Genomic DNA, 16,879 nt, shown 5'->3' with positions numbered 1-16,879 from the left:
CAGCAATGTCTGCAGTCATTTTGTCAGGGTCTTTGGATCAGTCCGTCGGGATTTCCATGAGATTTTCCTTCTCTATATTCAATATCATAATTATACTGGTCTATCTTTCGATCCAACGTGCCAGTTGTCCCTCTGGGTTCTTTAATGATCTTAACCAGCGTAATGCAGCATGGTTCCCTCCGTGTTACACAGTAGTTCGTCTCTGGTCTAATCAGGACCATACTAAAGTAGGCCACCACATTTTCGTTTTCACACACTTTCTGAGACAACCTTAATCCAATTCCGACATTACCAGCATCACTATCCAGTATTTACGGAAGTGAGGGATTTCGAAGCTTTAATAGTGGAGCTGAGACCAATTTAGCTTTCATGCTGGCAAGAAACTGTACATTCGAACTACTGGCCATTTTTTCCCGTAGAAATTCTTTCCGAGAAACTTCAGCGATACAAGGCCTTTGTTATATAAAACTAGTTTATTCTTTCTTGATACAACTTTGTAATACACAGAATTTCCACACTCACTTTAAACTTAACAACCTTTATAACACACGCAATAAATCACTGTGATTCACACACTTCACTTACGGTGCCTAGTGTTTGCTTGACTCAGTTATCTCTATCTTCAATCTATCTGCATACCTATCTCTTCAATCCCGCTGGTTTTTCTCACCTGGCTTATATACTAAAAAGAGGGCATCTCGAATGCACTTGGGCATTCGCGCGATTTCTCGATAATTCATGATCCTTCGAGAAACTACGGTGCGCACGCTCCAAGCGTCTCGTGACTTCCGCTGTCTTAACAATACTTTTATGTTCACACGCTGACGATATATATATATCATTCAAAAAATATATATATATATCATTTTTTATCAAAAGCTCACAACATTGTTTAACAACTTGTATGACCTAAAAAATAAGTTATATAAAATACATAATAACAAATAAAGATTATCCATTACGAACTGATAATATGATAATTATGATGTAAGGAATTTATTGTATTACCACACCGTTAAGGTGTTTAGAACTTGCATGAAACGTTAGAGAAATTTACATTAATATAGTTAAATAAATATATATCATTTACTGTTTTATGGTAAAATATAGTTGTTTCCCAACAGCTATTCCCACAATGAATGTATGTCATTTCGCTATATAGTTTTAGAATTTATCGTTTGTTTATTGTTATCATAATACTTGTGTCTTCCTTATGACTTCAACAATATATAAATTGTTGATTAATTTCCAATATCTTAAGGATCGTTTAAACAACGTACAAATATATAGCTAACAATAAGTAATTCACTGAATATCTTAGATGTTCAACAAGTGCAGTATTGAAACATTGAAAGGGCCCTATAGAAAGTAAACAATTAACGATATCGGAACTCAAGTGGTTAAGATGTTTTAACCTACTTCAGTAATTGTAACCTGAGACCTTAGAAAAACAAATTAGAAATTTCAAGATGCAAAAACTTAGAGAATATTGTTGAACATAAAAAATATTCTCAAAACACTAGATAATATTTCTTCTTGGTTTAAAGTTTAACTTGTTTACAAGTCTGGATACATGTGGAGTTTGACCACGTGAATCTAAAGCACGTAATTAGAGCGAGGAGTTAAAACGACTGAAGTTCAAACTTTGACAAAGACTTCTGTTCTTCCAGTATTTTACAGTCTGAGATTAAAACGCCATCTTATTTTGAAAGACATCAGTTCCTAACGGCAGTTATACCAACGAAAAGTTTGAAAGGTAAGTATATTTTGTATTTTTGACAATTGAAAGATATTGTCTATTATTGAAGTATCTTAATTTTTTATATAAATCTTATTGTGTTGTAACTAAAGTTATAGATTATTGAATGTTAACTATGTTTAATCAGTTGGTCAATGTACAAACTATTTTGTTTGTTTTCTTGTTAAATACAAAACTATATAATAAGCTAGATTTAGTGTGTCCACCTCGGGTATCGAAACTCAAGTTTAACGTTATAGTTCATCATATTTACCACTGAACAACAATCTGTGGAAGGAATATTAGAGATTACTGAGTATTAAAATATTCAAATATTATTTCAGAAAAATCTACATTGAAACTTAATCAATATTAGGTAAAAATTACAATATTTAGTTTTTAAAACAAAGTACTTCAGTACAATAATTGTGGTTTAAAAATATTGGAGTTTGATTCATGGTTTTTTTATTACTGTTCTAGTAAAAACTGTGAGTGATACATTCTTACATCATATAACTTTGCTTATCACTATAACCAAAAACTTATAGCTTACATACGTGTAACATAAGAAGATCAAGGATCAATGTTAATCCTGTTATTGTTTTAATTTACATACGACAGGCAAGTTCTATCATTTCTATAAATTTAAATAACTTACCTTTGTTTTTATACATTAACTTAATCTAACCTTAACTAGGTTCTTAATGATAAACAGTGTTATCGTCTTATAAAACTTTTATGTACAAAACCCGGATGTCTAAAATAAAATTGAAATCAAAACTAAATGTTAATTGTAAGAAGTTCATGTCAGAGCTACTTTCAGTAAAACTTTTATATTTTGTAGTTGGTTTATATTACCTACTACAAAAGCTCTGTGTTTCCGTAATGTCTCCCAGTTTTTTATATTTCGTGAATTGTTTTGTATTACTCCTGTAAAATTTTTTATACAATGTTCTATATTTTTCAGTAAGAAGAAAAAAATGTCTTTAAAAATAATGACATTTGCCATTATTTGGTTTGTTTACTTGGTTGGTCCATGTTTTGGATCAGAGACCGTCCACAAACAATGTGAATAGACGTCAATGACCGGAATAGTTGCGTCCATCGACGTCCTAGTTTCTCTTTCCAAAGAAAACCTGAAAACCAGAGGTAAAAGTTCTCAGAAAGTTTATCTACAGGTGAAAATATCTTTTTTTACTGACTGTTAATATAAAGTTTATATAAAGGGGTAAATATTTTTATAACTGACTGTAACATAATATAACGTTTATGTAAAAGTGTAACTATGTTTTATTACTGACTGTCAACATAAGGTTTGGGACAACATGGAACCTATTTATCATTCATAAAGTTATCAAGCTTTTCCTTAAACTCACATAAATTTACTGACTTCACAACATCCGAGGGCAACCCATTCCAAAGGCCAACCACTCTGTTAGAAAGTAGAACTGAGGATTACTCCTACCTTGCCAATATTTATATTTGTGTCCCCTAGTCCTACTATTGTCACTATTAAGTTTGGAAAAAGAGTGATACATCAACACTATCAATTCACTTAACAATCTTAAACACCTCAATCAGATCCCCTTTAACTCTTCTTTCAACCCTTCTCTGAACGCTTTCCAACAATGGCTTGAGGGCCTGATCAACTATTACACTGTTGTTAGAGTTAATTATATTAGAGAACCTTATACATTATACTGTGAATGGCAAATATGTCAGTAGAAGCCTTGGTAAGATAATAAAAAGTGATTAAAAGAAAACGAAACTATGTTCATATTGAGACTTGTTGAATGATGGTATTAGTACATATGACGGATGTTCAATTGTACAAAATGAGTATTATTGTTGAATTCACCTGTATAATAACAGTATTGTTTAATATATGGAATTTCTGTTTATGAACTTTTTACAGTTCATTCTTTAAAATTTTTCTTCTTTTTCTGTTATTATCGGACAAGCGAAATTCATATTTGTAGTTGGAAATGAAACGTTAGTATTTTAAATTTACGAGAGTAATATTAAGTTTTAATTCGTGTTTATGAGCTAAAAACAAAATAAAATATTGTAAAAATGTTATTATTATAAAAGTTAAAATAATGAGTAAATAGATAAAGCATATAGTCCATGTTTGTAAATATTTACAGGGAGGAAAATGGTGACTATAGTTGTTTTAAAATAACAGATGTAACAATAAATAAATTGGTTTCATTGTTCTACTTAATATTTTCAGGATAATACCACCTTCACCAACAGTATAGTAAACACTTTACCAGATATATAATAACTTTTGTTATGTATTTAGGAGTCTATAAATATCTATAAAGTATACGAAGTTTAGTATTCTTTCTAAACTATTTACAATGATATATATATATGTATATTAACTTAAGGAATGATTATTACTGAACAAAAACTACGTTACACCTGTAGATGATTTACAGTTTTAACCAATTACTAAATGTATAGACAGTATCTGTAAATACCATTTAAAAAAGACAACAAATTATTTAGACATTTACATATATATATGTCGAACCTAACCTACCTAAGGTAAAGTTTATGTCTTTCTATCTAAAAACACAATATCTAATTCATCAAGAAACGGACCACACATGTCCCCCATCTTATTCTGGACCAACAGATTGTGCTGATGTTTTACTTAAGGGTCACCGTTCCAGTGGAGCGTACCGTATCTGACCCAAGTCATGGATGACTACAGAAAGCTTCTATGTTTACTGTGATATGGATACTGATGGAGGAGGCTGGACGGTAACGTTTATTATAGATAATATCATATAAACTATTATATGTAAAAACACGTGTAGTAAGTTTAAATATTACCATAAACTTACAAGTTCTTCATTTTCTGTATTTTAAGTAATCCAAGAAGAGAAAACCATGGAAATCCAAAGGACTACTTTTTCAAAACTTGGGCAGATTACAAAGAAGGATTTGGAGATCTTCAGAAGCAGTTCTGGCTAGGTAGGTTCTGATTATAATTTTTAAACAGATGCTGTTAAAGGCATAGGAGTTCTGGCTAGTCAGGCTGTGATTAGACTTTTGAATACCTTGTTTAGAGATACAAGTTATAGGATAAAAATTATTGTTACTTTAAGGATGATCTAACAATATGTAGTAAAGGCGTTAACAATTATTGTCTAGTCTGACAAAGTCTTTGTTTGATAACCAACAAGATTATTTTAATACTTAAACCTTTTTTTACTCTACGAAACGCTAGTTTGTTGTAACGTTTTAATCTTTGGTTTTGATATTTTGTTTGTAGTGATCTCCTTTATGTAACTGTGAAACACTTTGAAAATCTTCTTTCTTGAAGACAGTCTGATAAATGTTTATTTTAAAGTAATCCTACATGATTTAAACATTTCCCTTCATATATTATGAAGTACATTTTGAGTACAAACAAAACGTTTCATTATTAATATTTAGGAAACGATCGGATCTACGCTCTAGCAAATCGGGGAAACTACTCAGTTAGGTTTGGTTTAAAGGATAAAGACGGAAACGAGAGGTTCGCCATCTACCGGGAGTTTTGGATAGAAAACGAAGACTACCTGTATAGATTACATGTCAGTAATTACTCAGGTGACGCAGGTAATCAAAGTTCACTTTGTAATTTAATTTATTACTTTATCATTATTATGTTGAATACAACTCTTTCAATTTATTATTTCAAAACAATTTAGTAGAAATATTCTTATGACGAAAACTAGTTAAAATGTCTGATAATAAAGAACTTGTGATCAACTCTTTAATTTATAAACTTACGTCAGATTTAAACACTTTATCATTAGATCTTCTTTTCACTTGTGTACCATACGTACCGAAAGATAAAAGACATTAATTTGAAAACAAAAACAACTTAAATATAAAGAACACAGTAACGTTAGAGAAACGTTCTTCGTTTTTAACCTCATAATGTCACCAACGTTCATTATACCAACTATTGTAATTAAATATATACATAATCAGGTTGTCTATGATAAAACTAAATCAGTTAACAGGAAAAGTCATAAAAGCCAAATTTCATTGAGATGAAACCTTATAAGCCGTGAAACCTTATAAGTGTAGTGAGTGTTGGTATAATAAGCCTAAAGTAAAAACTTTGTGTAGGATCACCTAGCCTAGAGCAGTACGTAAAATTTATCATGAAAGTAAAAAATCGATTTCATTTTAAACTTATATCGTTTCTAAATCAAGGTATTTTATGTTATATTACCAACTTTTAAATAAACAAACAACGGAGACACTAAATTCAGAAATCATCAAATATTTTTCCAGTTTTGTTGTCAATACATTTCATTTCATATTTTCAATACATAGACTAACAACAATATACAAAATAAAATATAAAATAGGGGCCTTTCTTTTGTTCTTTCTCCAACGACGTATTCACGAGAGGCCTTTCGTTAATTCGTTCTCTAGCAACGATATTAAGTTATATTTTTGTTACTAGGCAACGTAACATAAAAGTCATTTTTGGAATGTAGTGTTACCAAAACGCATTAGCTTTTCTATATGTTAATGTAACTGATTTTTACCAATAATTATTTTATACATACGCCACGAATCCATTTCATGAATGATCGTAATTTTGATTACCTCACAAAATAATTTATCGACGTTTGACCTCCTCGACTGCACTTTTCTGCCTAGTTGTTGGTCAAGTGTGATATACTTATTTGATATTTTTTATGTTTGTTAATAAACATTGTATTACTGAAAGTATCCAGAAAGATAATTAAATTACTTTTAGTAATCACTGTCGAAAGCATTACTGTCTTGAGATTGTTTTGTACTTTATGTGTTACACTCTTAAGACTGTTTTGTACCTTATTTTTACTGTCCTAAGCTGTTTTGTACCTTATATATTACTGTCCTAAGATTGTTTTGTACAATGTGAATTACTATCCAAAGCTATTTTGTTCCTCGTTTGTTGCTGTCCTAAACTGTTTTGTACTTTACGTATCACTGTCCTAAGCTGTTTTTTTACCTTATCTATTACTGTCCTAATACACTATAACAGTGGTCCTATTCTCAATAACTGCAGTGATTACCTGTAGTAATTAGTGTCTATCTTGTACACCATAAGACACTATAAACCTACCTTACCTTTGTTGTAGGTGATACAGAATGGAACAGGGTGAACGTTTTTGTTAACAACACACTTTGGTTATTTTGGAATGTCTTTAATAACATGTCGATGTTATGATTTAAGTTTAAGGTATATTTTGTAGTAAGTTTTGGTCAACAGTATTGTATTATATCTCTTGTCTTACACTTTTATTTCCACACTCTGTAATGTGCTAAACCTTATGTGACCTACAAGTGTTTGTTATGTGTATCTTTGGTTCTGTATATTGAACAAATCATTATTAAATGATATTAAGCAAACATTTGACGTATTACACACATTTAAATTTATTTATTTCTTGATGTCCTATTACTGACGGACACCACAGAAGACGGGTTCAGTGGACACAATGAGTTTAGTTTTTCTACAAAAGATAAAGATAATGACATTTATGAAACAAGCTGTGCCCAAACCTTTAAAAAAGCTTGGTGGTATGACAAGTGTCATAGTTACAATCTTAATGGACTCTACCTGAACGGTGAACACGACAGTTATGCTGATGGTGTGGAATGGAGCACATGGAAAGGTCAGAAATACTCACTTCCACATGTGGAGATGAAGATACGACCCCCGTACTAAGACCCTTATAATATGTCAGGAACAACAAACCAATTGTATTTTATTATTTCACTTATAACAAATACGTCTTTGATGTTTAGAGACTGCTTTAATTATTTTGCTTCTAATAGTTACAAGATTAATAATTACAGGACTAATAAATTATATAAAATTATTTTATCTTAATAAATCTTGTGTTGTGAATGATAAAAGTAATAATTCAAAAATGTTTGAAAATGTAAGTTTAAGACTCATTGTGTATTAAAGTCAATTTAATAGTTAAGGTAATTCTATACCCAGGTTGTATATAGTAACCACATGACTCACACGTTACTGTCTTCTCTACGTGGATATAGTAATTCAACGTCACGTGGTAGCATGTGTTTCCATGATGTGTCGAAATAATCAAAGATCTCTACTTTCTGTTCAAATTTTAATTTATTTTTTTTAAGTTTTTATGTGTCTGTCGAACGGACACAATATCTATAAACCTTCAGTATAGCCATATCCTTGATAGCTATAACTTTTACAAGAACTGAATTAACAATCCTTACTTTGGCCTACAGATAAGTGTATAAAGCTGCGCAAGTAGGTATTAAATTTTATAAATTTGTGATTGTGATTTTAATTCTTATTTCATTACTATTTCTAGCAGGATCCTACTTCATTTTAAAATTCATAAGTTTTTAATACTCTTGTTTTTTCACTATTTATGTTATACCTGTATAAAGTATATACTTTACCTCTAGAAAATGTCGCTTGTCTACATCTCGATATGTAACGCCATCAGTTGGATTGAACTGGATTCAAATGGTATTTAAGTACCTGCATGATATACTTACCATTTATAAAAACATCTGTATATATTTACCAGTATATAAAAAGCGGATACTCATAGACCAGTCAAGTAAGCTTTTAGTGATAGTCCGAGTCGTCAAGGGGCTAGCCCCGCTGACGTGATCAGGTACGTAGCAGGGGTAAAAAAGTTGCTGTTTTAGAAATGTTTGAATTGTTTTACTGGAAATGATAGTGATGTTTCTCAGCGTATTATTATTAAATATTACCGTACTTAATGATTATTGTTCTCGTTAACAAGATTTATTGTACTGTTATCATTCTTGTTAAGTGAAGTGGATGAAAGATTTTAAAACGAACTGTTTGTTGTTTAAGGTAAAGTTACTGATGCAGATCATTTAAAAGACAGTTTAACTAAGCTAACTATCAGTAAAAAACGTAACATTCTGCATTTGTGATATGTCTGGACGTAGTTGATAAGACAATAATTTATTCAACGTTTACAGTTCTATATTTACACAATAATATGTTATGAGTTGGTGTACATTGTGAAATAATACAGACAATATATCAAACTCTACGAGTGTACTAAATCATCTATATAATCAAGTATTGTTTTAAAACCTTACCTACATCTCCTGTGTAACATTTAACATGTAGATGAGAGTGGAAGTCTTCCCTGTCTGTCTTAAACTCCCGAGAGAGGAAAAACTGTTTTCATCTTCTTTGTCAGTCAGATCAAATCTAATTGAATAAGTTATTTGGTTCGTTATAGTAACAAATCCAGTATTTTCCTAAGAAAATACGTTATTTTAATTACTTTTGTTTGTCAAATTATTATCACAACAAATCAGTTGGCCAATTAATTAACACCAAAAATATTAAATGTCATAATTATATACAAAATTAAAATTTGGTGATTAAAATTAACAATATTTATAAAGGATTTCTGTTTCTTCAGGTGGACAGAGTGAAAGGTTAAAATTTTAATATTTATTATATATGATATTATATACATATTTTACATCTTTTACTTCTATTATAGTTACATACAAGTGACAGTAGAAACTTGTTATTCTACTATATCATCATACCCAGCCAGAAATTTTTCTCTATGTCTCTAAACCCCATTTTGTATTCTTGCCACGATTTATAGAAGTAATCTGTGGGGTTTCCATAATCCTCCCTTTGGGGATCACCTACAGAGTCACGAAATTTAATTATGAGTTTCTTTATTTGTCCTACTACATTAGAAATGAGTGGAAATAACCAATATATCTGAATGAAGTTTAATCCTAGTTGTATGAGGTTACAAAGCATTTCTAAGTTAATCACTGAGTTATAAACCACTAATTGAACTTTATTGAGGTTTACTAAATAGAACCAGGATTCTCGATAATACATAATATATTTGTGTGTAGTCGCCTCGTGCTCAGAGTGATGGTGTCAGACAAGGTCGAGTAATTAGAGAAGAAGAAAAAAACACTGACGCCAAAGATGATGTTCCTTTAAGCAAAACCAGATTTCTAAGAATCTGATCATATGTAGTGTAAACAAAATTCCCTGTTGACCAATGTTAAATATAAATGTTGAACTACAGTGAAATAACATCAGTATTGTAGCAGTTCTTCCTCTACTATTTAATAAAGGTAAGTGTAAGAAATGTTAAAAACATTAAGCGTTATAATTTTAAAACAAAATTTAAAGGCAGACTTAAAAAATTATCACGGAATGGACTAGAATCCTTAATCTTTATTCAATAATATATTAATATTGACATAATATGATAGTAGAGATGTCTGTGGAAGGTTATTTTAATTTTTTCTTGTTTATTATTAGAAATACTCATTTAACTCAGAGAAAGAAACACAAATATAATATTTGAAAGATAAGACTAGTTACAAATAGTAGTTTTTGGATAAAACTTTTTTTAGTAGTGTCCTGATAAAAGTGAAGTTTATTGATAGTAAGAATCAATATATCGATAGATAAACAAGTATGATTATGATACAAAGTAACCTATCAGTTGTTTTTCAAGATGATCTCAGAAATGACAAAATTTAACGGATTTCGTTGTATGTGAATAACATTTTTTCCAGACAATGATACATCAAATTTACCAAATGATGATCAGTATCAAACCTGTGATGATTCTTCTTCTGGTTCATCAGACCTGTCAGCTAGAGACGAACTTCGAGCGATGTCAATTGACAACAGTATCAACTATACTGGATTCAATCATTCTACTAGTTACACAAGCTAAACAGAAAATACACAGCGATGGTAAGTTATTGTTTACATTACTTGTCTCTTAAAATATAAAACATATAAATACTGGAACATGAATAATTTAGTTTAGAATGTTTGGTAACCCAAAATTTATATTAATGTTTTAATTACAGAAAAAATACTTCAGTTAAGATTTATTTATTTTTATTTTGTCAGGTGTCTAGGATTATTTTGTAAACATATTTGATTATTATTTCTTTTTGAACTTACGTAAATTCCATTTCTTATTTCACAAGAACTGGAATGTCTTCCAAACTCTCCTGGACCAATAGACTGTGCAGATGTTTTCCTTAATGGACACCGTAGTAGTGGAGTGTACCGTATCTGGCCCAAGTCATGGATAATTACAGGAAGTGTTGATGTTTATTGTGATATGGACACTGATGGAGGAGGCTGGACAGTAAGTAGAAAACGGAAATAATTAAAACTCGTGTTTTGTTAAGATGATTATTTTTTCGTCATGGTTTACAACGAATGTCTGTATATTATATAACATCGGTAAACAAAGATGGAGATAGTGATATAAACCAAATATTTGGTAGAGATATTCCTATCATGAATTGAAGTGTTTCCTATAAAAGGATACCGTCTTTAAGCAGTTTCTGTTACTTCTCGTCGTTTTGTTGAAATAACTAAAAATGGAATTTTAACATTTTTCTAGACTAGAAAACTATATTCTCTTTTGAGGGAAATAAAAAACTAAGGAAATATCAAGGAAGATCAAGAAATTTTATTATCAAAGTTTTTCTTAGTTTATAATAGCTTAAGGAAAGGACGTATTGTGACGAGACGTAAATCTTTAATAAGAGGAACATTTTGAGAATATTACTTCACTGTTTGTTGGTCAGTTACTTAGTAAAGGAAACTGGGAATATAATTTTTTTGGGTCGATGATGGTCAATAAAAATTTGAGACTACTATTACTACTGTTTATTAGTTTAAGTTTCTCAATGCAACCGAGGATACAGGTTTCGATTATATTGTTTATTTCATTCCTACAGTGTAAAAATAAAACAATAAAGTTCAAAGTTCATTTTAAGAATTTTTCTGATTTTTAAATCACTCCAGTTAGATCTATATAAACATGTTCTCTTGACTCTGTAGGTGATCCAGAGACGAGGGGATTATGGAAGCCCCACAGATTACTTCTACAATTCCTGGCAAGAATACAAAATGGGGTTTGGGGACATAGAGAAAGATTTCTGGTTGGGTATGATGATATAGTAGCATAAACAGTTTCTACTGTTACTTGTATGTAACTATAATAGAAGTAAATGATGTAAGATATGTATATAATATCACATGTGATAAATATTAAAATGTTAGCTTTCACTCTGTTCACTTAAAGAAACTGAAGTCCTTGATAAATGTTGGTAGTTTTTATTCACAAAATTTTAATTTTCTAACTAATTATGACAGTTATTATTGTTGATTTTAATTAATTGGCTTTTTAATTTTGCAATGATAATTTGGAAACAAAATTAATTAAAGTATCTTATTTTCTTAGGAAATTACTGGATTTTTACTTTAACGAACCAAGGAACTTATTCAATCAGATTTGATCTGAGAGACAAAGAAAATGAAACACGGTTCGCCCTCTATCGGGAGTTTAGGATAGACAGTGAAGACCTGTACTATCGTCTACATGTTAAAGGTTACACAGGAGATGCAGGTAAGGTTTATAACAATACTGATCAATGAACTTGATTATATAGATGGCCAGTAGAACACTCTCAGGGTTGTATATATTTTCTGTATTATTTGACAACGTACACTATCTTATAACATACTATAGTGTAAATATAGACCTGTAAACGTTTAATAAATTATTGTATTATCAACTACGTCCAGACATATCACAGATAACAGAATGTCACATTTCTACTGATAGTTAGCTTAGTTAAACTGTCTTTTAACTCATTTGCATCTATAAATTTATTCTAAGCAGTAAAGAATTCGTTTTTACAATATTTCATCCATGTGCATTACAACCAAGTTCGAACTTCAGCCAACAGTGATGTTAAAACTACAATGAATTGTGTTAACAATAACAGTATTATTAATAAACTGTAAGCTGTTTGTGTTGATTTAGTTCTCCAACTCTTTTGTTACAAAAGAAAAAAAAATATCGTTTTTGTTGTTGATATATCTAGAAGAATATCGTTTGAAATAAAAACAATCACACTTTATTTCCTCAAACATAAATAGCACATAAATAAAAAGAACACTATGTGTCATTAGAAACACCGCCCTCTGTATTATTAACATTATTGACCTCAACACTGTAGAAGTAAAATACATATTTAACGTTATAAGTTATAACTTTCTTTTACTTTTTAAACAACTAAATATCGATTCCTGATTATTAGCTGATAATGATGGTAAATGAAGAATGAAAGTGGAACAAACTTATAAAAACTTGTGAAAAACACGCGCCCTATAACGAAACTCATAACTTATCAAAAGCATATAATTATTGGTTTGGATAACTTTAATAGACTGTTTGTTGAAAGAAAAGGAAATTACATTCTATTAAAATTTCAAACCTACTTTGTCTGCCCTAAATTCCCATGAAATAACATAACATTGTTGTTTTATTTTTTGTTGGGGAAATTATATTTCAGGAGGTTAATTATTATGTTATTGATAAAGTTTTAATTAATTATCGTTCTTTTACCAATGTTAACTGTTTATAGAATGTTATATATAATTTGTAATATTTTATGCTAAAGATAACCCATAGTTAAAAACTTTTATTGTCTTAACCAAGGGGACAGTATGACAAATCACAACGGGTTAAATTTCTCCACCAAGGATAGTGACCACGACACGTATTCTGGTAGTTGTGTAGAGTCATATAAAGGAGGATGGTGGTATGGAAAATGTCATTCTTCTAACTTAAATGGACTTTATCTGAATGGACAACACGAGAGCTACGCTAATGGTGTGAACTGGAAAACATGGAAAGGTTATCATTACTCTCTCCCGGAAGTGTCAATGAAAATACGACCCCTTAACTTTGAGATTCCGATAAATAACAGTAACATTCCAATGTAAAATACAATTTTGTTATCTTTTAAAACCACGATTTCTATTTAATGGATAAAATTAACATTAATTTGTTGGAAGTTTCTGATTATGGACAAATTGTGATCAGAAAGTTGGTAAATCGTGATGAGAAAATGAATAAATTTTAGTTAAATTTGATTATATTAAGGAATAGTTACTGTTGGAGAACATAGGAGGTTTAATGTTTAGATTCTATTTGTATTCATTTATGCAAAATGTTTTATTTTAAATTATTTTAGAAACAGACATTGTTTTATCATTTATGAAATATATGATAATTTTCTATTTACTTGACTCATTGTTCCATATTTTGTATTTTTACTAGTTGCGAGTTTAATATTCTCATAATGATAAATCTAAGTTCAGAATGAACAAAGCTAGAGAAACACACTTTGTGTTAATAACTTTATACTCAACTTGATCGTGTTTCCGTGATTTATTTTGTGTTTGTTCTATCTTAAAAACTATGACCAGATAAACACATAGTTATAAATTATTCTATTTTATGTTAAGTCACATCTACTGTATTCGATTGTTTGTTTGTTTGGAATTAAGTATAGAGCTACACAATGGGCTATCTGTGCTCTGCCCACCACAGGTATGGAAACCAGGTTTCTAGCATCGTAAGTCCGCAGACATACCGCTGCCCCACTGGGGGCGCCATATTCGATTAGAAATATGTTAATAATTATCTGTAGGATCAGAATAGCAAACACTTAAATACAAGTTAAGTCTGAACATGAATGAATGCCACATTTTCTGGATAACTCGGTTCATAGTCAAATTAAATCAAATTATTGTCATTAACAATTTTAATGACACTGTGTATCATTGAACAAAATTTCCTATTTATTAAAAACTCACCTAAAACAACATTAAAAATACACAATAATCTAAAATTGTTGAAGGCTTTACTAAAAATCTTCATGTTTTGGTTGGTCACAGACCTACTGTCATCAGCATTGAGACAAATAACTTAACCAATCATTTGACATTCATGTTAGTAGTTATCCTTGTACTTTACATTCCAAAGGACGCCGCCTCAGTTGGGGTCGACAGGCAATAGGTTCTACATATTTTCAGAAAGTTTCGCCAGAGGGCGCGATGCTAGGCCGCCATGACATCATATACGATCACGTAATAGTTCCATGAAGTGGAGCTAGAGGATGTGTTGCCAGAGTGGCATGACAGGTGGCCATGATATAATATATCCACGAAGTAGAACCAGAGGGCGCGGATATATTAGGAAGTAGTGATATCATTGTTCGATACCAGAAGGCCTGTTACTATAGACAGATTGTGACGGCTCAACGTGTTTCAACATGACTATACCAATTATATTAAAATCATTCTAGAAGGACGTTTATTTAAATATCATGCAATAATTAAAACTTATTATCTATTATTAGTGATTATTTCAAAGATTTTAAGTAACATGATTATAATAAGAAAATTCTGGGCACAATATTACCTTTTAACAATTTGTTAATTTTCTCACAATAAAGATTTTGAACGACATAAAATAACATCTATTAAGGACGTATTTATATGAAAACGTTTTACAACAAAATCATGAACAAACATATCATTAGTATCTTTGTGGGATCCAAATTTAGATAGTAGTTTCGGTTTTGACACATGTTAAAAATGATAATAACCGTAATATGTACAATATAAGTCCTTACAGTACATTTTGTTGTAAGTCCACGTTCAACATTTCTTCTTGATGTTTTATTTATGTTGAGAGTATGTGGAGCCAGTCCTAATGGATCAAAATATTATCCTTTTTCATTTCGACCAAAGTAAGTACCCGCCATGACATCATATACGATAACGTAATAGTTCCACGAGTGGAGCTAGAGGATGTGTTGTTAGGCTGGCATAACAGATGGCCATGATGTAATATTTCTATAGTAAATACAGACCCAGTGGCTGCAAGATTTATGAATCGGATCCAGGTTAACGATGCATAATTGTTTTTCTACATGGTCAGGTAGTTGATCACTGGCAAACACACCTCCAACCCTCTTTCGTGTACACAAATCGTGTGAAAATATCAAATAAATTTCTCTTGTGTTCTTAACTTCTTAGATATCAATTATGATGTTTCAATTTCTAAAATAGACTGAAATTCGGCACATGCTAGAACATTTATAGTGCTGGGTAAGGCACTATTAAAACGTTTTTCAATTCGTAAGTTTCACAAAGTAAATAGAAATTATCCAACATATAGACCTGATGTAAGATCAAAGGCAAAGAGTGTATATCTTCTTAAGTATTCGTTATATCCTACATTAATTCCTTGATCTTGAAACTGTTTTCCAGTTACACTAAATAACAGCTTCAAAATCTGGTTGAAAAGGTCGAGCAGAAATCTACTTTTTGTTCTTCTTCTTTCTTTTCCCGTTCTTCATGGCTGGAAGGAGAACGTGTAGTTTCACTGGTTCTAAAGTCATACAGAATGTGTGTGAATGAAATTAATAAAATAAAATAACTATATTCACGTTTCAGTTTTTTGTTCTTCTTCACATATCTGTACATATATATATCTAATTTACAATTTAATATCTATAGCCCTTAAATTGACACTATATATAATATCAAATAATATCACATTAGCTGCGGACAATAAACTACATTCATGCAAAAAAAAATAATTTATTTACATTTCAGTTATATTTATTTTGTTATTATCTTTATGAAATGGATGTACTTATTATTAAGTATTGTTACTTTCAAAAGTTATTATATTATATACAAAACATGCTATTCAGACACAAGTCAATGATACCAATATTAAAAAGTAAAATACAGCGTTTATCAGAAAAGTTTTCTTCACATATAAGTCATACAATTACATAGATAAAAAAAAAAATGTAATTCATCAGAAAACTCTACGTGGAAACAATTCCAGTGATACATGTAATGCTTTCAAAACAGATCACAGACACCAAATCAACAAAGTAAAAATATAAAACATTGAGACCCTGACAATTTTGTTTTTAAAAATATTGTTTTACAAGATGTCACATCTTATATGTCTACAAAACAATATTTTTAATAAAGAAAATTTCGATGACAGTAGACTTTGTATTATATAAATTGACTGAAGTTATTAAAACATTTTATGTAAATCAATATTGTTTATGTTGTTACGGGAGGCATGTGACGCTGGAAGCATGCGCGCTGGAATTTCTAGAAGGATCATGACTGTACCTGGCAACTCTAGTCTTTTCTAGGTGCCCTCTATTTTAATATATAAGCCCGGCAAATAA

At 30.3% G+C, this 16,879-nt stretch overlaps 2 protein-coding genes and 1 long non-coding RNA gene across 3 annotated transcripts; 2 read left to right on the top strand and 1 right to left on the bottom strand.

The window, feature by feature from the left end:
* Positions 1 to 4,478: 4,478 nt before the first annotated feature.
* On the top strand, positions 4,479 to 7,619 carry LOC106473171 (techylectin-5A-like). The gene is made up of 4 exons (XM_022401664.1): positions 4,479 to 4,510; positions 4,620 to 4,723; positions 5,189 to 5,353; positions 7,222 to 7,619. The coding sequence occupies exons 1-4, from the start codon at positions 4,494 to 4,496 to the stop codon at positions 7,470 to 7,472; spliced, it is 537 nt and encodes a 178-aa protein (XP_022257372.1). The 5' UTR covers positions 4,479 to 4,493; the 3' UTR covers positions 7,473 to 7,619.
* On the bottom strand, positions 6,032 to 7,198 carry LOC111089341. The gene is made up of 2 exons (XR_002613602.1): positions 6,753 to 7,198; positions 6,032 to 6,591 (listed from the first exon to the last, which is right to left on the bottom strand). It is a non-coding gene; the product is annotated as an uncharacterized LOC111089341 (long non-coding RNA).
* Positions 7,620 to 9,212: 1,593 nt separating the features above from the next.
* Positions 9,213 to 13,848, top strand: LOC106473173 (techylectin-5A-like). Its single transcript, XM_013933854.2, has 6 exons — positions 9,213 to 9,895; positions 10,346 to 10,529; positions 10,772 to 10,935; positions 11,640 to 11,745; positions 12,043 to 12,207; positions 13,306 to 13,848. The coding sequence occupies exons 2-6, from the start codon at positions 10,349 to 10,351 to the stop codon at positions 13,590 to 13,592; spliced, it is 903 nt and encodes a 300-aa protein (XP_013789308.1). The 5' UTR covers positions 9,213 to 9,895; positions 10,346 to 10,348; the 3' UTR covers positions 13,593 to 13,848.
* Positions 13,849 to 16,879: the final 3,031 nt, after the last annotated feature.

Source organism: Limulus polyphemus, unplaced genomic scaffold, assembly GCF_000517525.1.
Source record: "Limulus polyphemus unplaced genomic scaffold, Limulus_polyphemus-2.1.2 Scaffold5947, whole genome shotgun sequence".
NCBI lineage: Eukaryota > Metazoa > Arthropoda > Merostomata > Xiphosura > Limulidae > Limulus > Limulus polyphemus.
Note: the sequence above shows the minus strand (reverse complement) of the source record. Positions and strands in the feature narration are given on the sequence as shown.